Source organism: Chrysochloris asiatica, unplaced genomic scaffold (genome assembly GCF_000296735.1).
Source record: "Chrysochloris asiatica unplaced genomic scaffold, ChrAsi1.0 scaffold00057, whole genome shotgun sequence".
Taxonomy (NCBI): domain Eukaryota; kingdom Metazoa; phylum Chordata; class Mammalia; order Afrosoricida; family Chrysochloridae; genus Chrysochloris; species Chrysochloris asiatica.
The window spans coordinates 2,340,230-2,362,583 of NW_006408575.1; the positions used below are offsets into that span (position 1 = coordinate 2,340,230).

General features: G+C 42.3%; 1 protein-coding gene across 7 annotated transcripts in view; it reads right to left on the reverse strand.

Annotated features, from left to right (window-relative positions):
• Positions 1 to 19,625, reverse strand: part of CSNK1A1 (casein kinase 1, alpha 1) — a 50,599-nt gene extending 30,974 nt beyond the window's left edge. For 3 of the 7 annotated variants that reach the window (XM_006863861.1, XM_006863863.1, XM_006863860.1), the window contains exons 1-2: positions 19,078 to 19,200; positions 18,363 to 18,469 (exon numbers count right to left, since the gene is read on the reverse strand). In XM_006863861.1, coding sequence (XP_006863923.1) covers positions 18,363 to 18,469; positions 19,078 to 19,200 — 230 coding nt within the window. Of the gene's footprint in view, positions 1 to 18,362; positions 18,569 to 19,077 lie in introns of those variants that run through there. The other 4 variants (XM_006863864.1, XM_006863865.1, XM_006863862.1 and 1 more) reach the window with 4 other exon arrangements.
• Positions 19,626 to 22,354: the final 2,729 nt, after the last annotated feature.

The window sequence follows — 22,354 nt, forward strand, 5'->3', positions numbered from 1 at the left end:
CTTTACGGTTCGCAGCCCAATTCGTAACCACTATGCTCCCATAATAATTAGAAACCAGGAGAATCAGATGAATTCAGAAAACACATTTTTAAACAATAAAACTATACACATTCTAAAAGACATTTTTATCTTTGTCACTATTGGACTACTGTAGCAATTTGGAGAATCAGGTTTAATAGAGAAAGAAAACGAAACACTGTGGAATACAAAGCAACTAGAGCCACAAACACAGATTAAGACTAATTTTTCCAAAGTGATAACTTATTTATATGTGAGATCATTTTGTGAAAACTGTTGTTTTAGATGCAGGAGGTGAAGCAAAGTGATAAACTCCTAGCTGAAAGGTTGGCAGTTCAAAATTACCAGAAGTGCCTTGGACCCATTCAAAGGCGCGTGGGAAGACATGACTGGTGACTGACATGCATTTGAAAGGTTCACAGTCTTGATAACTCTACGCGGTAGGTCTGCTCTGCACACATCCTTGGGGTTGGCAAGAGTCGGAATTGACTCACAAGCAGCTAACAACAAAATTACAATCAGGGCAATAAGGTTAATTCCAACATGCGATTTTAAGAAATATTAGTTATTAATCCAATCTTTTACTGTATCACATTTTCTCCAGAACAGTTTGACCTTTTAAAAGTGAGGGGTTTTTTTCCCCTTTATAATCCCACAACCTTGGAAAGGACATTAAAAAGCATGGAAGCAATTAAAATTTTAACAGAAGAAGGGAGAAGAATCCTGGTGTGATGCTACAGAATCAACACTAGACTACTAACCTAACAAGGCTGGTGTACTCACCAGCCACTACATGGAAATCCTATACAGGGTCGCTATGAGTCAGAAATGACTCAATGGCACTTGACAACGAGAAGGGACAAGAAAATAACAGATAATCCAACAACATAATGACCAATGCCTATATCAAATACATTATCACCCACAACGACCAAAAGTTTATCAAAATAAGTGTGTGTGTTGCCTTGTGTGGAGAGTGGTTAGGAGTAATCTGTCTTACATGAAGAGTTCTTAATATTTTTTTTTGGCACCATGGTATCCTTTTTGGTAGCCTAACGAGGCCTATAGATCCCTTCTTTATGTTTTTAAATGCATAAAATAAAACACATAGCACTAGAAGGAAATTAAATACTAGCATTCAGCTACCAAAATATTAAAAAAAAAAAAAAAAATCAACTAGTGGTACAGTAATATACATGCCCTCTTTACTGATGCATTAAATAATCAGTTACAGGTAATTTCCAGATTACTAATGAGTTAGGTTCCTTAAGTTTAACGTGCACTTGTCAATCAAACGCTTGTCTTAATATACAGTATTACGTGTACCTATAACAACAACAACATATCCATAAAAAGCATGAAACACTTTAGCATACACTAAAATATCTTCAACATATCGGATAGTGGTTAGTGTAAACCATGTTTTAGAAATATATCTGCAATAACAATGTGATACGAAAATATCTGTGATTTTTGTTGGTGACATGGCCAGTATTAACACTACTATGGTTGCAATCCTAAACAGGGTTTCCAAGGAACATCTGGTAGATTTGAACCACCAACCTTAGAGTTAGCAATCCAGTGCTTACCCTACAGCATCACACCAAGACTCTTCAAAAAGTCTGTGGAAAACTGATATTAAGAAACAATGGATTTTTCCCATGAACTTTTTGAAGCCCACCCCCCGTGTGTCAAAATGTGACATAAATCCAACCATAGATATGGAGATTTGGACTCAGAAAGACCTTATAGGGCAGAGAAGTGCTCTATAAGGTCTCCAAGGCTTTCCTCACCTTTCTCTCAAGAAGCAGCTGGTAGGTTTGAACCACTGGTAATCCAATGCTTAATTAATGGTGCCACCAAGACTCCCTGACGTGTAACACACCACCCCTAAAGCTACTATTCATTTGTCAGCTCAAATTTTAAAACAGCCATTAAGACAAAACCAAATAATCCTTGCTCTCATAAATTTACCCAAGGAGAAAAGAGTGCTGTGCACCCAATCTATTAACAAGAAGCCATCAGGCGAAGATTCAATGAGGAAGGAAGGATGAATTCTTATAGCAAAACCAGCAGATGGCCAGATGAGTGAATAGGTGGGAGTAAGTGTGTCTAAAGCTGGCACTCAAGAGAAATAGAAAGTAGCATAGTATATACAGTTAGTACACGAGGGATTCAAAGCTCATGGAAAATGGAATGAAAAGGTAACCGAATTTGTCATTTTGAACCACAGGATCGAAGGTTCAAACTCACCAATTGCTCCTGGGAAATCTTATACAGGGTCTCTATGGGTCAGAACCAACCAAACAGCACTTAACAACAACATAGTACAAGATTACCTTGTTTCCTTGTTTCCCAGTTAACTTGTCGAAAACCTAGTTTTTAAAAATATGTTGTCACTGTTGATCTTTTCCTTAGTTCCCAGTAATCTCCACTACTATGTAAAATTTGTATTTCAAAAACCCCAACCCCAAGAGATCTAATTTTCTCCAGTCCTCCCTATCACTGATTCCCCTAACAATGTCAGTGGCAGCAGTGTTGGTGGACAGCATGCAGAGAACTAGAAGGGCACGCTGTGTGCCTTCAAGTAGATTCTGATCATAGGGACAAAGTAGAACTGTTCCCATAGGGTTTCCCAGGCTGAAATCTTTACAGGACCAGATTGCCCCTTTCCCCGCAAAGCTGCTGGTGGGTTCAAAATGCCAACCTTTTTTGGTTTGCAGCCAAGCATTTCCTTAACTTCACACCCACCATCCCTACTCTCCTCTGGCCATAAGTGAATTTCCAGACAATTAAAAAGTTATATAGTAAACCAGCTGTTGTTGTTAAGTGCCTTCAAGTCAGCTGACTCACAGCAACCCTGATCAGGGTTTTTAAGGAGCAGCTTGTCCTTAGCAGTCTAGTGCTTATCGTACAGCACCACAAGACTGCAGCTGTTAGACTTAAAAATAAGAAGCAGACTAAGATGACAGGACATGTGAATACTAGACCAGCAGCTAGAAATATAGGTTCCAGTCCTGGCTTTGTCATTTTCTTACTCGGAAACATTGCAGTCGTTTTTGTTGATTGGTCAAACATTTTTAATATAATTGGTAGCAAAGGGTGTTGTGATTATTAAAGTAGTCTATGTATAAGCACTTTGCAAATTATCAAGATTCTTGGGCTCTACTCCAGAACTGAATCAGAAATCTGGGGGCGAGGCCATGAAACCTGGATTTTTAACTAGCTCAGTAGGTAATTAGTATGCATGGCTGAGGTCTGAGATACTATGACTTAGCAGAATTCACATGAATAATGCCTTAATGGTCTCCCACCAGCCTGATACAATCCAGGCAATCTCTGGATGTGGTAGAGCTACAGAGTACTATTTGGAGCTCATAATCAGTATACTATTCCTCTGATGTTATGGAAACATCCATACCCTCCTCCCACAGTATAAGATTTAGATAACATCTTTTCTCTAGTTTTCATTGGTAAATAAATTTACAATTCTACACCAGACCAATGGCAGATGCTCAAAAACAATGTAAGCCTCACAAAACTTGTCTGTTCACAAAAGTGTGCCCAGTATTTTTAACTGTGCCTGGCACATAGTGATGGTGGTGCTTGTGTACTGTGGAGTTGGTTCTGACTCTCAGTGACTCTGACTCTGGTTAGCATTTCTGAGGCTGTAAATCTTTACGGGAGCAGAAAGTCTCATCTTTTTCCTGAGGAGTGACTGATATATTCAAACTGCTGACCTTGCAGTTAGCAGTTCAAACTCGTAATCCACTATGCTACCTGGACTCCTTGGCACATAGTAGGCATTCATACTTATTCAACTGAATGAGAAAAAAACAAAAACTTGCTTATTTTCTGTAAGGTACACTGAAGTGGTGTAAAGTAGTTACTTCCTCCACACATTTAATTTTGTTGTTGGTAGATGCCATCGAGAGTCAGTACTGACTCATAGCAACCCTGTGTACAACAGAATGAAACACTGTCTGGTCCTGCACCATCCCTCACAATTGCCACTATGCTTAATAAAGCCCATTTTTGCTGTCACTGTGCCAATCCATCTCATTGAGGGTCTCCCTCTTTTTCACTGTCCCTCTACTTTAATATTCTCCTCCAACACCATAACTCAAATGCATCCGGTTCTTCTATAGTCTTCCTATTAATTGTCCAAAGCACCTCCAAAGACAGGCCTGGAGATTTGTTTCTGAGCTGTCACAGCTTTTACAAAAAGCCCTACTATGGAGCAGTTCTACTCAGCACACAAAGGGTCCCCAGGAGTCAGAATTGACTTGAAGTCAACACCAACCACTTCCACCTTCCAACATACCACTGACTGTCAGTGGATATGTACAGGTAGCTATAATACAGAACAGGTCTCAGCACAGTTTCCAGACTAAGATGAACTAGGAATAAAGGCCTGACAGTCTATTTCTGAAAGATGTCCAGTAAAAGCCCCATGGATCACAATGGTCCACATCAAGATTGTGGGGATAGTAAAGGAGTAGGCAATGTCTAATTCTGTTGTGCCTATGGTTGCCTTGAGCTGGGGCAAACTGGAAGGCAGTTAACACTAACAACAAACAGTAGTTTTAAATCAGATCTCACTCTCCCCTTTTCCTAAAAACCACATTAAAGACAGAATGGTTTGATACGACAGGGAAATACAGTAGCAGCTAAGTTGGATTCCTGGTGTGGCACTGCAAGAGAAGCACTGTACTGCTAACCACAAAGTCGGCAGTTCAAACCCACCAGCTGCTGCTCCGAAACACTATACAAGGTCTCTGTAAGTCAGAACCTACTCAGTGGCACTAAACAAGTAGTTAGAACAGACTCCTAATGAGTTGCAAATCACAAATACAAGACCTCAATTTTAGAAAGTAATATTTGCAAATCCCTCCACTATACACAATGACAGCACAAATCAGACAAATATGACTGATTTACACTATGCATGTATACCACTGTCACCTAGCTCCTTTTTCCTTATATAAAAGCAACTTCTTGATGTTGCTGAACTAGAATCAAAAGAAACGCCAAAAGACCAAGAGCAACAACTACAGATATTAAAAAGTAATCTTGTTAAGCATGGAGTAGTTTCTGACTCATTAACAACCCTCCAAGGAGCAGCTGGTAGGCTTGAATCACCAACCTTTTGGTTACAATCCAATGTGTCTCCTCGAGCGCCACACCCCAAAAGGTACTCAGGCTTTGTAAACAACCACAATAGTAAGCCTTCAAAACCAAATGAACCAGTAGTCACTTTCCATTTGATAACTGGCTGCAGCCAGTGGGTCTGGCTGAGTATTTAAGAAATGGTGACTAGGTCCATTAGGAATTGAACTGTGCATATACTTCTAAAATTTTGTTAACATCTTGTATAGTATTAGTAACTTTCTGTAGCATTCCATAAAAAAAGTAACATGCAAGAATATATAATGAAGCTAAAATCTCCTTAAAAAAATCTTTGTAGTGCCACCTTTTTTATACCCCATAGTATGCTAAGTAAGGACTCTGCTGGTTAGTGTGGTAAACTGCAATGTCGGTTTGGTCCATTAAGGCCGGCAGTTCCAACTCACCAGCTGCTCCTTGGAAACCCTGTACAGGGTCGCTATGAGTTGGATCTCGACTGGATGGCACATAGCAACAACAGCAAAGTATGCTAAGGAAGGAGCTCTGGTAGCATAGTGGTTACGAGTCGGGCTGCCAACCTCAAAGTCTCAGCAGTTTGAAACTACCAGCGGTTCCACAGGAGAAAGATGAGGAGCTCTGCTCCTGTAAAGATTTACAGCCACGGAAAACGCTGTGCAGAGGTCACTATGAGTTGGAACTGACTACACAGTACTTAACAAGTATGCTAAAGAGCAGATTACAAACCACAGGCTGGCAGTTCAAACCCAATTGTTGCTTCTCCTTGGAAAGGCTTGGCAAGGTCGTTAAGAGCTGGAACTGACTACTGGGCACTTAACAAAATGCTAAAGAGCACACACACAAAAAAGTTAAGACACAGTTACTTGCCCTTAAGGAGTTTCTACAATAGTTTCTGGTGAGAAAGTATGTGAAAAGGACTATGTTTGCACAGCTGAGTTTTTGATACTTCTTAGAAACAAAAGCACTCGATTACATGGGATTTAGTGCACTTTTCAGTACCATGCTTCCTGATACTATATTGGATTTCTGGAATTAACCTAATTCCCAAGAAAAAGCATCTACATTAAAAATCCATCTGTATTCAAGTCGCATTTCCAGGAAAGGATTGGAATTTATGGGAGCGCCCAGTGAGACAGCAACTACTAATCTCTGAAGCATGGTACAGTACACCAACTACTGAACTGTGCTTCACAGAATCACCTGGGTGGCTTTTTAATTTTTTGATATACTGAAGCTACCTACACCCCAAACCAATGAAATGAAAATGTCTAGGGTTAGGAGCCAGGTACCAGTATTTTTTAAAGATCCCCATGTGATTCAAAATTCTCTGAAATGGGGTCATTCCACCTCACAATGATCCTACTGGACAGAGAACCACACCATGCATTGTTCAATGCTATATATAATCTGCACAGAAGCAGACTGCCACACTGCCACATTTTTCTCCTTCAGAACAGCTGATCTTTGGGTTAGCAGCAGAGTGCTTAACCACTGTGTCACCAGGACTCTTCATTTCATGGGATTCCAGAGAGTAGCAAAGTTTGGGAACCACTGGTAGAGGCAGTTAAGACTAACTCAAATTATACATTACCTGTGTGACTTTAAGCAAATTAACCAACGAGTTACACCCAATTTCAAAGGTTGTAATTAATGATTAAATGAAATCATGTGCAAAGCATATGCAAGTAAAAGAAACAGTAAGTCTTGGCCAGATGGAATTCAACTACCTCTGATTGCAATACTATATATAAATGTTATGCATAAATGTAGGATAATATGCTAGATCACAAGGTTAATTTGAACTGCAAGGTCGGAGGTTCAACCTCACCAGTTGCTTCTTGGAAACCCTACATAGGGTCGCTATGAGTTGGAACCCATTTGACAGAATTTAACAATATATTTAAAAACTCAAGACCTAGCTGATCTTGTTAAGTACTACCAAGTTGATTCTGACCACAGTGATACTGTATAGGGTTTCCCAGGAGCAAATGATGGGTTTGAAATGCCACTTTGGAGTTCCAATTGACCTTGTGGTCCAGTGCTTTAGAAAATATCTTATAAAAATGAAAGCTGACATTACAAATGATAGCATTACAGGGTCCATAAATCTAGATACTATCACTAAGAAACTGTTAACTTGGTTTTTCACTGTTTTCTTTTCTTTCTACTTCCTTTGTATTGAGGATCAGAATGCACTCTCTCTAGTAAAGCATTTATAGCAATTACAAAGCCCCCATTAATAAGGCCACAGCGTATCTCACAGGTCACTCACAAAGCAAAGACAGTTCTATACAGGAGAAGCACAGGGAAAAGACTTAACCACCACGGAGTATTCTTATAGTGTGCTTTACAGTGATAAACAGATTATTAACTTGCAATATAGCAGATGGGCATATCAATATCAAATCCAGAAGAAACATAATTATAATCCAAAGAGTATCTTTAAAAACTGTCACAGAATGGAGTATACCAAATATTAACAGTATATTACTTTTTTTTTTCATGTTTTATTGTGAATTATATGATAGTTTACATGAGAGAACTTTAGTTTTACATTCATTCCATCATAAATCATTTCATTGTCATGGTTCCAATCCCCTCCATGCGTCATCCACTGACCAAAAGGCATATCCCAGAAACCCGCCCCCTACACTTCCCCCTCCACCCCCCAGTCTTCGGCCCTCAGTCCCTCTCCCTCTCTGGATCCAAAGTTCCCAGCTGCTTCATCATTCTATGTCATCAAATCTCTGTCTCCATCCCAGGCATCTCTGCTTCTCTGAATAGGGTCCCGCTCTCGGCTTTTCTCCATTAATGGTCCTAGAGACCTCCGCTCCTAGACTGGAGAAATAATCACTTCCTTCCTTGCTACAAAACATCCACCTCTGCATTTCCAACCCTCATAATCAGTCCGATAACCATTATTCACTACATTATCACAAGTTACCCATCTGTATTTCATTTCATCAGCTCCGCCTAGACAGATTGGATAGTACTCACTGGTGATTCTGCCTTTCTCCATGCCCCCTAGCTCTAGGTTCCCTCTTGAAAGCTTGTAAGCCAGTCACTTCTTGCCTTTGTAGTCCTCCCCTCCCCATTTCGGTATCCAATGTCCAAGTTGCCCATCTCTGTCTACTCTGTGTGTGGAGGGGGTGGGAATCTTTCTTGCTGTAAGGATTTGTTGCTTCTTTTGAGACATTGCATTCGTAGGTATAGGTCAAGTTCATCAGATTGTGTCAACTCAATCTTTTTTTTTTTTTTTTTTTTTTCCCTCTTCTTTCTTCTCCTGGTTGAGCTCTGATCATCCAGTCATCCGGTCCAGGTCACGTGGGTACCATTTGCAAGTGTGGGTGTTCTTGTGCATATGCCCTCTCTTCCCATCAGCCGGTAGCTCCACTCTCCACTTGAGTCCTCCGTGGCCACGCCACTGACTCTGGGCCCAAGAGTCCCCAGGCCTTTTCGCATTGCTTGCCAACCAGGTCCCCAACTGGGTCCACAGAAGCCCACTGAACATTGTTGGGCTTAGCTTGCTGCTTCATTGCTGCTTTTACCCCACTTCCCCATATCAGTGATGTGAGTATATTACCTTTTAAAAAATTAAGTATCTCTTATCTTTGACAAGAGTGTAGGTTACATGTGTATTAGTCAAAATTGATACAGCAGTAGATGAAGATTTGTGCATTTCACTGTATGTAAATTATACCTCAGTTTTAAAAAATCGTACCTCAATGTAAAGGAAACAAAAATCCTAACTAGACCAATAAATAACATAATGATAAATGGAGAATAGTTTCAAGTTGGAAAAGACTTCATTTTGCTTGGATCCACAATCAACACTCATGCAAGCAGTCAAGAAATTAAATGACATGTTGTTGTTGTTAAGTACCATGGAGTCGGTTCCGACTCATAGTGACCCCGCACAGTTTCCGAGGCTGTAAATCTTTACGGGAGCAGAACGCCTCATCTTTCTCCCGTGGAACAACTGGTAGTTTCAAACTGTTGACCTTGAGGCTGGCAGCCAGCCCAACTTGTAACCACTACGCAATCAGAGCTCCTTAGGCAAAACTGCTATACAAAACTTGTTTAAAGTGTTCAAGAGTAAAGACGTCAGTCTGAGGACTAAGGTACGCCTGACCCAAGCCATGGTATTTTCAACAGTCTCATATGCATGCGAAAGTTGGACAGTGAAAAGGAAGACCGTAGAAGACTTGATGCATTTGAGCTACGGTGTTGCAGAATATTAAAGGTACCATGGGACTGCCAGAATAAACCAAGCTGTGTTGCAGGAAGCACCACCAGAGTGTTCCTTGGAAGCTAACTTGACAAGACTTAGTCTCTCATACTTTGAACTTATTATCAGGAGAACATATTATCTCCTGGAGAAAGACATCATGCTTAATAAAGTGGAGTGACAGCGAAAAAAAGGGGTCACCCCAACAAGATGGTTAGCACAGTGGCAGCAATAGGCTCAAGCATAGCAGCAATTGGGAGGATGGCGTAGGATAGGGCTCTGTTGCCTTCTGTTGTTCATAGGGTCACTATGGGTCAGAATCGACTCAACAACAGCTAACAACAACAACTAGTAAGACATGCATCTATCAATACTATGCTGTTTTTTTTTTTAATTTAGGCATTTATTTATATTATAAAAGCTATTAAAGTACTCTTACAACTTAAGAAAAGCTTCAACTAAACTCCAAGACTGATTTTAAGAATATAATCAAGAAGTTTAAAAGACTCATTTTTTAACATTTGTCTCAAAAGCTCTAGTTTTCTGTTTATAGAATTCTTGGCATTAAAATTCCTTACCAAGCATTTAGAGGGCATGAGAAACCTTAAAAAAACTAAATGATATTTTAGGTCGTTTATACTTTGAAACAAAATGTTCCGCCTCTAAATTTTCAAAAACCAAGGTAATAAAAGCTATACACATTACAATGGTTCAGAAATACTTATTTACTATAAATTAAGATACAAATTAATAATTTCCTACAAAAGTTCTTACCTAACAATCCATGGATACAAAAGAGAATAAGAACCTCCTGAATTTTAAGTATCCAGTTAAACAATAACACAAACAATAGGTTAATTACATTTTTAAAGAGACTTTTCCTTTGGAAACCGCTTTACATTAAAAACAAGAAAACTAGACCCTGTGGGATAAAGCAAGGTCGGTTTGAACTAAATTGGCAGTTCAAACCTACCAGTCAGTCCTTGGAAATGCTATATACAGGGTTGCTCAGTCAGAACCAACTTGACAGCACATAACAACATATGCCAGGACTGGAGTCCTAGTGTGGCACTGTAGGATAAGCACTGGACCGCAAAGTTTGTTTGAACTGCAAAATCAGCAGTTCATGAAATTCAAACTCACCAGCCACTCCTCAGAAACCCTACACAGGGTCGCTGTGAGTCAGAACCCACTCGAAGGCATGTAACATGTCAGGACTAGATTCCTGTCAAAGAGACAACAACCAAAGGGGAAATAAAAACTGGGACAATGTTGTGTGTATGTATGTGAGAAGAAAAACCAAAGTAAAGTAGGTGCATAAGTGTATTTTTCTCAAAGGAGAAAAGAAGTCCATGGTCCTCAAAAGGTTAAATAAAGCTGAGTTTGAGTCTTGAGTGCTCTTTTCACATTTCCATTTGACCTCTATTAAGCCAAGGAGTCCTGGTGTGTGCACTATGCTACAAGCTCGTGTGAATCGATAAATAGTGGTTCAAGCTCACCAGCAGTTCCTGGGAAATTCTATAAACGGGCACTATGAGTTGGAACGACTCAATGGCACTTAACAACAACATATGACACCAAATGTTATAAAGTAAAGGAGACATTTGGTTCCCCAGCATCAAATGCAAAGGTAAGCAGGCATGAGTCTGACCTTGACATAAAGGTGATGATGGCTCACAGTAAAACTGGAAGTCAGGAGGCTAAAGTCTTAATTTGTAGGGCATCTCTCAGATTTCATCCAGCTCAAATATGCTGTCTATATGCAGCATCATTATATTATTCTATACCTAAAAATCCATTATCAGCCAACAAAAAGCACCTTTCGTATATTGTTGATTCAGTTACTATCTAAAATCACTTTTCTTGTGTATCTAAGTAGTCCTGGTGGCAATGTGGGATAGACTTTGGGCTGCTTATTGGAAGCTCAGCAGTTCAAACCCACCAGGTGCTCTAGAGAAAAAGAAATATAAGCTGTCTGCTCCCATAAGGTTTATAGTGTCGGAAACCCTATGTACGATCAATATAAGTTGGAATCAACTCAATGGCAGTGGGGGTTTCTTGGTTTTCTTGTGTATCTGGTGATCTGTACTGCATCTCTCTAATAAAGCACAAATCCACATATCATCTGTATTCTCTGGCAACAGCATTAAAAATCTTGTTTGTGAGCTACCTGCTCAAAGCCAAAAAGCTAAAATTAAAATTTTAGCTACTTCTAACAATCAAGAGTAAAGATTAACTAGTGCTCTATAAATATCTTCTAGGTTACTTGACATTCATAAAAAGGGGTGCGGGGAGTGATTAAAATAACAAGACAGCAATTCTCCCATGTCCTACCCCACCCTCCTTTAGACATGATTTCCCTATACAATTCTGTTGATTTACTTCGGTCTGAATGGCCAATCTGTGGTTTACCTGATACAGATGGCCTTTTAAAGAGCTTTGTGTGATAAATCAATCCTAAAATAATATTCAAAGATAAGATCTACACAAACTCTGATGAAAGACTTTCTAAGTACTATCCTAAATTCATCTAGGGCAGTGACTTTTATTAAGCAGGAAACTCTTGTTCAAACAAAACCCTATCCAAAATTCAGCTGACAAAACCAAACAGAAAATTTATTCTGTAAAAGGGCCGTTGTTAAATGCTCTTGAGTAGGTTCTGACTCACAGCGACCCAGTATAATAGCGTTCTCAAGGAGCGGCTGATGGATTTGAACCACCAACCTGTGGTTAGCAGTCCAGTTCTTATCTTTCTTATTCAGTATCTCATCCCTTTCTGCTAAGCAGTATCCTCCACCCAAGTAAAAATTAGAAAATCACTAACACACTGTTGCTACAAAGTGCCCTCTAGTGTGTCCAGACTCAGTGACCCTGTATAGCAGGGGTGGGGAACATTTTTTCTGCCAAGGGCCATCTGGATATTTACAACACCATTCAAAGGCCATATAAAATTATAAACAAAAAAAGAGCCTGCTATAATTTGGTCAAACATTTAATAAACTCACCCTAATGTGGTGGCTGCTCCGCAGGAGAAAGATGAGGCTTTCTACTCCCGTAAAGATTTACACCCTCGGAAACCCTATACAGGGTCGCTATGGGTCGGAACCGACTCGATGGCACATAACAACAACAACAAATGTGGTGGCTCAGGAGTCCTTGGTGTGGCTGTGGGCTAATACATCAGACTGCAATGCCATTTGAACGGCAAGGTCAATAGTTAAAGCTCACCAGCAGCTGTTCAAACCCATCAGCAGCTCCTTGGAAACCCTGTACAGGGCTGCTATTGGTTGGAATTAACTTAACAGCACTTAACAACAGCAACAATAACATAATGGCTGGAATCCTGGTGTGACACTGCAGGTTAATGTGCTAGACTGCAAGGTCAGTTTGAACCTCAAGGTTGGCAGTTCAAGCTCAGCAGCCACTCCTCAGAAACCCTATATGGGCTCACTGTGAGTCAGAACCATGGCTGCCTTGTCAGGGCCAGAACTTCCACACCCCTACTGTACAGGGTTTTCCAAGGAGCATCTAGCAAGTTTGAACGCTCAACCTAGTAGTTAGCAGTCTAGTGCTTATTCTACAGCGCTACAACAGGACTCCACTAACTCAATAAAATCCCTTTATTTTATAGAAGAAACTGATAGCCCAACGAGACCACCCACACAACAGAATTAGAGTTCAAACCTCCAACACTTGATTGTCTACTTAAAGTGTGCTTTCGGCTGTACAAATGCTTCTTTATAGAGTAATTCACTTAAGAGAAGTACAAAGAAAGGGAAGGAGTTCTGGTAACGTAGTGGTTACGAATTGGGCTGGGAACCTCAAGGTCAGTAATTCGGAACTACCAGCTGTGCTGCAGGAGAAAGATGAGGCTTTCTGCTCCCGTAAAGATTTACAGCCTTGGAAACCCTGTACAGGGTCGCTATGAGTTGGAACCGACTCCACGGCACATAATCACCACCACCACCACATAGGGTTGTACACTAATTTAAAAACAGTGGTATGCTAATTTTCAGTGAACTCCCAGACACCAATCCACACAGTCCAAGGAATTTAAACTCTCAAAATATCCAGACTGGATGCCAACCTCATTCTTGCTCTTTAACACACTAAATGCTATGCTTCCATTTAGGAATAAAACACAAACTCAACTCAACTCATAGTTGTAAAGCACATGGTCACATCTTTCTTCCACCAAGTGACTGGTGAGTTTGATAACCTGTGACCTTTGGGTTAGCAGCCAAATACTTCATCACTATACGTCAACATTTGTTGTTATGTTCAGCTGAGTCAGTTCCTCGGAAACCCTATACAGAGTCGCTGTGAGTCAAAACAGACTCGAAGGCACTTAACAACATAGGGTTTCCTTGGAGCAGCTACTTAGTTTGAACCACTGACCTTGTTCAAACTGACCCTGCATTTTATTGCTTATCCTTCAGCATCACACCAGGGCTCCATGTATCAACATGGTGGTGGTAGTGGTTATGTGCCGTGGAGCCGGTTCCAACTCATAGCATCCCTGCATAGGGTTTCCGAGGCTGTAAATCTTTACAGAAGCAGAAAGCCTCATCTTTCTCCCACGGAACCACTGGTGTTTCGAACTTCGGACCTTAAGGTTCACAGCCTGATTTTGTAACCACTACACTACCAGAGCTCCTTATAGATCAACATAGGTTCCTCAAATTACACAATAGGACTTCATCAGGCAGGTCTGCTATGAAGGACTAGGTCATTTTCAGTCCTTACTTACTTAATGGCATCCCAACATAGCATCTGAAATCAAATTCTTGGAACAAAATATTTGCAAGGGGATAGGAGTTCAAGAAAACGTAGCAGGGGACATGTGTTAGGTGTCGTTGAGTCAATTTTGACTTATGGTGACCTCATGTGACAGTTGTAACTGTCCTATAGTTTTCCTAGCTATAATCATTACAGAAGCAGGTTATCAGGTCTTTCCCCCTGAGTCACTGAGTGAGTTCAAACCCCTAGCCTTTCAGCTGGCAGCCAAAAGCTTATAACCATCCGTACCACCAGGGCTCCCTGTGTGAAGGGTAAATGTGGCAAAAGTAAAAATTTTTAATTAGTATCAGCACTTATAATACTAGATAAACAAATATGGCCTTATTTAATCTAAGACTAAACAGACATTGTAATATTTACCAAGCTCTGGTGGCGTAATAGTTATGAACCAGGTTGCTAACCTCAAGGTCGGCAGTTCGAAACTACCAGCTGTTCTGTGGGAGAAAGATGAGGCTTTCTGCTCCTGTAATGATTTACAGCCTCGGAAATCCTGTGCAGGGTCACTATGAGTCGAAACCGACTTCATGGTACCTTAACAAAAACAAGCAAACATTTAAGTATATGCAAATAGTATATGCAAATGGTCAATGCACTTGGGTGCTAACTGAAAAGTTGGAGGTTCTAGTCCACCTAGAGGTGCTTCTCAAAAAAGGCCTGCCATCTACTTCCAAGGAGTCCTGGTGTGGCACAGTGGGTTAATGCGCCAGACGCAAAGCCGTTTGAACTGCAAGGTCAGTGGTTCAAGCTCACCAGCTGCTCCCTGGAAACCCTATACAGGGTCACTATGGGTCGGAATCGACTCGATGACACTTATCAACAACAATAATCTACTTCCAAAATATCAGCCATTGAAAACCCAAGACACACACATGGAATTGCCATAAGTTAGAAACAACTCCACAGCAACTGGTTGGTCACATATATAGGCATACCTTGTAAGGTGTTGCAGGTTCAGTTCCAGGCCACCAAAGCAAAGCGATTATCCCAAAAAAGTGAGTCACTTTTTTTTTTTTTTGGGGGGGGGGGGTTCCAATGCACACACACTATGGTGGTGGTGGTGTGCCATGGAATTGGTTCCGACTCATAGCAACCCTGTACAGGGTTTCCGAGGCTATAAATCTTTACGGGAGCAGAAAGCCTCATCTTTCTCCCACGGAACAGCTGGTAGTTTCGAACTGCTGACCTTAAGGTTCACAGCCCGATTTGTAACCACTATGCTACCAGAGCTCCTGAGCCGTCTATTAAGCAGATGCTAAGAGAAACCCTGTACAGGGTCGCTATGAGTCGGTTCCGACTCCACGGCACATAACAACAACAACAACAATAGCACCAATGGAGCCCTGGTGTGGCGCTGAGGGTTAACGCACTAGACTGCAAGGTCGGCCCGAACCACAAGGTCGGCCATTCAAGCTCACCAGCTGCTACTTGGAAACCCTATATGGGGTGGCTATGGGTCAGAATCGACTTGATGGCACTTAATAACAACAATAGCATCAACTGACTTGCTTGATGCAGAGTTGCTACAACTCTTCAATTTGTAAATTGTGCAGTATCTGCAAAGCACAATAAAGTGAAGCTCATGAAATAATGGGCAACAAACTGAGAGGACATGAAGATGTTGTCACCCATATAAAGAATGTAAGTATATAGCTTATCCCACTAAACAGTTCTCGTACTCTTCACTTTCAAACCAATGAACTGCTTTTGCTTCTATGTACTTGATTGTACCACTCCTAAAACAAGTTTACCCTTTCCCTACCCTCATTCAGTTACTGCATTTCTGCCTTAGACTACTCCCAGAAGCCACTTTATTCTTAGATGTCCCCTCCCTAACCAGCTCACCAAGCTTTCTTCCTGAGAAACAGATCCTGAAATCCCAGCTAGTCTTCCAGAAAACCTTAACTTGAAAGCTTTAACTCTCTTTAGCCTTGCCCAGTTTTTAACTACCATAAATAACTCTCTTCATTCACGTTGGAACAGGTGTCTATTATTCTGCTCACAAGTTAATTTCATTTATCTATATACCTATCCGGCATGTTATCCATTGCCTTTGTTGGTTTATATCACTGTTGTTGTTAAGTGTCATTGAGTCGGTTCCGATCCATAACGACCCTGTATAGGGTTTCCAAGGAGCCACTGGTGAGCTTGAACCGCTGACCTTAATAGCACTGTGGCCCTTCTTAAACAAAGCTACCTGATAAAAGGACACAACTTGAACTTGGGCTTAGCACTGAAAATCTCAGATAAACACTTAATGCTTTTGGAAAATGATTTCAAATACATTAATCTGCCTTGTGAAATGAATGATAGATCAGCCAAATCTTTACTGTGGTAGTGGTTATACTCCTGTACACTGTGAGCTTGAACTGCCAACTTTTAGGTTTAAACCAACTTCGCAGTCCAGTGCATTAACCCACAGCACCACACCAGGATACACTGTGATAAATGTAATGAAATGATTCTAAACCCAAGTGATCCATTTTAATGTTAATTCAACATAATATGACTTATTAGCAAATTGAAAAGGCTGGAATCCTGACAGCCCTAAATCTGTTATTTAAAAATGCAGTGCAATTTAAAAAGAAATAGAATTCTGTATGAACTTTGTTGAACTTCAAAAGTGCTCATTTGTCTTGGGGGAAAAACAAAACAAGCAATTTCTTTACATTTTTCCAGTTGTTTTTTTAAAAAATAAAAACAAAAACCTGTCTTGTACAGGAGCACGTAAATGTAATATATCTTACATATTAGTCCCATTCACATTTTCCATTTTGGGGAGAAAAAAGCAAGGTATTTTAATGATGACTTTCATCGTTCCACAATAAAAATTGCCTTCCCACATTAATTAGCCCCTCCCCCCGCCCCCTCCCGGAGATGGGAATCATTCAAAATCTCAAATGTGTACAGCAGGTTTCACATTACTTTTCACTCCATGAAACCTGGAATTTCCTTCAAAGCAATTTACTTGACCACTTACAACCAATAATATGCTTTATCATTCAATTTCTCCATCCAAATGTCTATGAGCATCAAATAGTGTTCAAATACTTGAATAGGAAAGAGAGGCTACAAGTCAAATACTCCATTTAACTCTCAACCACTTCTGATCTTTTTGAAAATGTTATCTGAGTATTTGATGGAAAATAGCTGGGTTTTAAACTGTATTTTAGTGTCTACTCTATGAAGATCTTTATTCTCGCACTACTTTAATACCTTTTATAATAAAGCTAACCATTTAAGAAAACCCAATGTGGTTTTCAGGTAGTTATCTTTTATTACTAGTATTTGCTTTTCACCAATATCCCATAACCCAAAAAAGGCATTTCCCTGATGCAAAGTTTTACTGATAATACAACGCAACAGGTTACAATTACTTATCAACTGTGATTAACCTTTCTTTCAGCACAAGTGATTTGATTAAATATCAATATAGTTGGTGCTGCTTAAACTGCCTTTGCCACATGATCAAAGGAAAGAGTAATTAACCCCCTTGAGAGGACCAGGAAAGATTTTGCACTATGTAATTTGACAATTTGGTGAAGCTTCTGCAGCAGAGATCACAAACAGGCTGTCATTATGCCATCCACCTCCTGGAAGCTCCTGGCCTCCTGCAGCGTTATTCTTGGCTTTTCAAAGGTTTAATCCACTCAGTGCAGCTCAACGGGAAATCAAGGAAGCATGACTTGTGAACCCAGGCAAAGGAAAGGGCAGGAATATGGGGTTGAGTCACGTCGCTCCGCCATTTTCTAAGCGGAGGAGGAAGACATGTTGGAACAAAAACACAACAAAAGAGCAGCCATTTCCCAAGTCGGCTCCAATGGCAGCCCCTACTGACGGAGCCGGGTCACTCCGGCACCTTCAGATCCACTTGACTGGACCAATGTAAGAACATCAGAGGTGCCGACGTAAAGAACGCAGCAGCCCGCCCTCCGGCGTAGGCATCAAAGATGCCCCGCACGCTGGCTGCAAATGAAAGCCGGGCAGGACTGACGGCGGCGACGGGAGCCAGATGCGAGCACACCGGGCGTTCTCCACGGAGCCGCACTCCGTGATTGGGGTGACCCCGGGGTCACAGGAAACCACCAGCTCTACCCAGACGCCCAGCCCGGGCGGCAGCTTCCAGCCGCGTCCCCACCCGCCCTCCCCTGCGTGGGGCGCTGGCGGCTCTTACCTTATGTGGGGGATGCCAACCCCACCTTGAAGAATCTTATAGAGTTTGCTCTCGTACAGCAACTGGGGATGCCTGGCCTTCTGAGATTCTAGCTTCACTGCCACTTCCTGCAGGGGACAAGAGGGGGTGATGGCATCAACATCCCTGGGGGGGGGGATCAATGTCACTGGGGAAAAGGTGGGGAGACACTGGCCAAGCTCCCACTCGACTACCGGGGGCCGGGAAGAGCAAGTCCTGTCATTAGGAAACGAGCTATCAGCCCCAAAAATCTCTTCGGGGCCAGTGGCGAAATCGGTCCGTCCTCTCAAAGGCAGGAAAAATGATTCACCCCGCAAAAAGAGGCAACCTCTGAACGCGATGAGAGGTTTGGCAGGAACCAGTCGATCGGAAACTCTCCTCACTGGTACAAGAACCTCAGTGAATTGTTATAAATACAGATAAACTCAGAAATAGGAGTTTACCTTTCTCAATCTAAATGAGGGTCCCGCCCCCACAAAAAAAAATAAAAACCCAAAGTTGGTTGGTGGGACATTTTAAGAGCTAAGAAACTTCAGAGTTCACGCAACCCTTCTCTGGGGTTCTTTCCCTTTTAGGGCAGGAGAGCGGGGGAGGTCCCAACGCTAAAACAAGTGGCTCCCCCGTGGTCCCCGGAGCTTGGGGGGTGCGGAGGTGGGAAAGGAGCAGCTGGATCCCGAACCCCACCCCAGGTGGTTACCTCGCCGTTGGTGATATTGATGGCCAGATAAATGTCCCCGAAGGAGCCAGAGCCGATCTTCCGCACCAGTTTATATTTCCCTCCGACAATGAATTCGGCCTTGGAGCCGCTGCTGCTCGCCATCCTGAGAAACGACGATGGAGGACGGGGGCCAAGCCCCGGCACCTAGGAGGGGAGGACGGGGCCTCTGGGGCTGGTCCACGGAGCAAGGCTGCGGAGGAGGGCGGCCGGAAACCCGAAGAGGATCCTTTCTCGGCGTTCCAAGGCACAGAAAGGGCCCAGAAGAAACTGATCACCGCCGCTCACTCGGGTTTCTTTTGGCCCGGCCGCAGTTCGTGAGGGGTTTCTCGCGGTTACTAGGCTGGGCCACTTCTTGGCAGCAACCGCTGCCTAGCTTTCGCGGCGACGTGTCGCGGACTGGAAAAGGGGTGCGGTGAGTTAAGGTGGCGCTCCCGCTGCCACCACTGCCGCCGGCTCCCGCCCGGAGGAACCCCTGTCACTCCGCCGACGCCGCCATCTTGTTCCTCCGGCTCCAGCCAACACAAAATGCCCCCAGTCTCCGGGAGCCTCTTCTTCACGGCGCAGAGCACTCTGGGAAAGGGATTTCAGGCGCTATCCCCACAGAGTCCGCAAGCGAAAGGGAGGGCGGAACCGGATCCGTGAGAGTGCCGGCCCACGCTTCGAGACTCATCCCATCACCGCCCAGCTACGCATGAGCACTGCACCTCTTACTAACTGCGCAGGCGTGCCGTGGCCTTTCCTCACTCCCGCCCCGGGCTCACTTCCACTTCCGGTTGTCGTCAGCTTCATTTTTGTTGTCTGTTACCTGGGAGTCGGTTCCTCTCAGAAAGGCACTAGTGTTAGGGCGGTGTCACCTTCATATTTAAGGGACTATGGAAGTTTAGGCCTCCTTGAGAATCTAGTATTGTGACCTTTGCTCTTTAAGGCGGTTTAAAATCTTTGATCTTTCTTCCGACCACTCTCCCAGACGATTTATTCTGACCCAATTTATGTTTAGAAAAAGGCTATCGCCTCTGCTGGAGAGAAAGAGAAAATCAGCCCTTGGCGGACTGTGTTTGAAGATCTGGTTCAGAACTCCCAGGCATTAACAGAGCCTAGCTGATGAATACTCTAAGGAGTCCTGGTGTGACGTTACAGGATAAGCACTGAACTGCTAGCCACAAGGTCAGCGGTTCAAACCCATCAGCCGCTCTTTGGAAACCCGATACAGGTTCACTATGAGTCAGAACTGACTCTACAACACTTAACGAGTGTTGCGTCATAGTGTGGCCCTGAAGAATAAGCACTGGACTGCTAACCGCAAGGTGGGCGGTAGAAGACCACCAGCCGCTCCTGGGAAACTTTATACAGGGTCCTATACTCTCGAAGGCACTTAACAACTACAGCGGATTAATTTTAATAATTAAAACTCTGCGTTCTAAAGACTGCTGAGTTCTAGTGTGGCGCTGTAGGATAAGCACTGGACTGTTAAGGTTGGGGGTCCAAATCCACCAGCTGCTCCTGGAGCAGCTATACAGGATCACTGAGTACCGACTGGACTGGATGGTGATTAACAATAAGAAGGAATGTTCGAGACAATATTTTTAAGAGGGGAAATAGAAATTGCTGACCCTGTGGCCTCATGTCTTGTGTTGTTGACACCCCCCAAAAAACAAAACAAAACAAAACAAAACAAACCTCTAATGTGAGTCCTGGTGTGGCGCTGTGGGTTAATGCGCCAAACTGCAAAGCTGTTTGAACTGCCAGGTCAGCGGTTCAAGCTCACCAGCTGCTGCTCCTCGGGAACCCTATACAGCGTCGCTATGGGTCAGAATTGAATCTACAGCATTTAACAACAAAAATGTTAAGTGCAAGGAGCTCTGGTAGCGTAATGGTTACTAATTGGGCTGCTAATCTCACCAACAGCTGGTAGTTTCGATTCTGAGGAATCATCTTGGTCTTATTGAAAACTGGAGTATTATTGACTCAAACATTAAGAAAGAAAAGTATCACAAAATGAAACCATTTCAGTTAAAGTTTTACCCAGTAAAACATGTTACTAAGAATTTATCCAAGGATCAAATCTTTACCACATTTTGGCTTTGAACTGGAAAAATTGGTCTTGTTAGGAATAATGGTCACAAAGAAAGCTCCATGGTTGATGGTATCTTCTGTAATAAGAATCAAACAGATGAATAAATCAAACTTCATTTGTAAAAATTCTAAAGAAAAATGGTCTACCCCAAATAAAATGACTTTGCAAAAGTGGAAGTAGGGGGTAAAAAAATGAAAGCAGTTTTCACTACAACTTTGAACATTGATCAAATAATAAGGTTTGTTCTGGAAATTATCATGACTAAAATTTCTCTATTAGTCTACGTGTGATTTAAATATTTAATCTTTAGTTAAAACATATTGAATTTAAAGGCAGGAAGAGAGTTCCCCAAAGTCTGACAGAAAGTTTTGAGGTACAACCAAAATCCAGGGTTGTTGTTGTTAAGTGCCATCGAGTGGTTTCCGACCCATAGCGACACTGTAATGGGTTTCCAAGGAGCTGCTGGTGAGCTTGAACCCCCAACTTTGCAGTTGAAACGGCTTTGCAGTCTGGCGCATTAACCCACAGCACCACACCAGGACTCCAAAATGCAGGGTACTTAGCCCAAATCAGTAATATGACATCATTTTCCTTTGTTGACTGTAAATATGTTTTGGCCAATTTTAAAGTAGTGTAGTGCTTACGAATCGAACTGCGAACCTTAAAGTCAGCAGTTCGAAACTACCAGCTGTTCCACAGGAAAAAGATGAGGCTTTCTACTCCCGTAAAGATTTACAGCCTCGGAAACCCTGTACAGAGTCACTAAGAGTAGGAACCGTCTCCACAGCTCATAACAACAACAACAACTGTCAGATCCATTTTGCAAGAAGTGCAGCCAGAGTGCTCCTTGGAGGCCAAGATGACCAAACTTTGTCAGGAGGGACCAGTCCCTGGAGAAGGATATCATGTTTGGTAAGGTGGAGGGTCAGAGAAAAAGAAGAAGACCCCCAATGAGATGGATTGGCCAAGTTGCAGCATCAATAGACTCAAGCGTGGCAACAGTAGTGAGGTTGGCCCAGGATCGGGCAGTGTTTCATTCTGCTGTGCATAAGGTCACTATGAGTCAGTACCAACTCGATGGCACCTAACAGCACCAACAACTGTCAGATTCTGGTCTAAAGGAAGGTGATAAAAAGCCTGATTTAAGCATCTTGAGGTTCCCAAGGACTTCTATTCTGATAT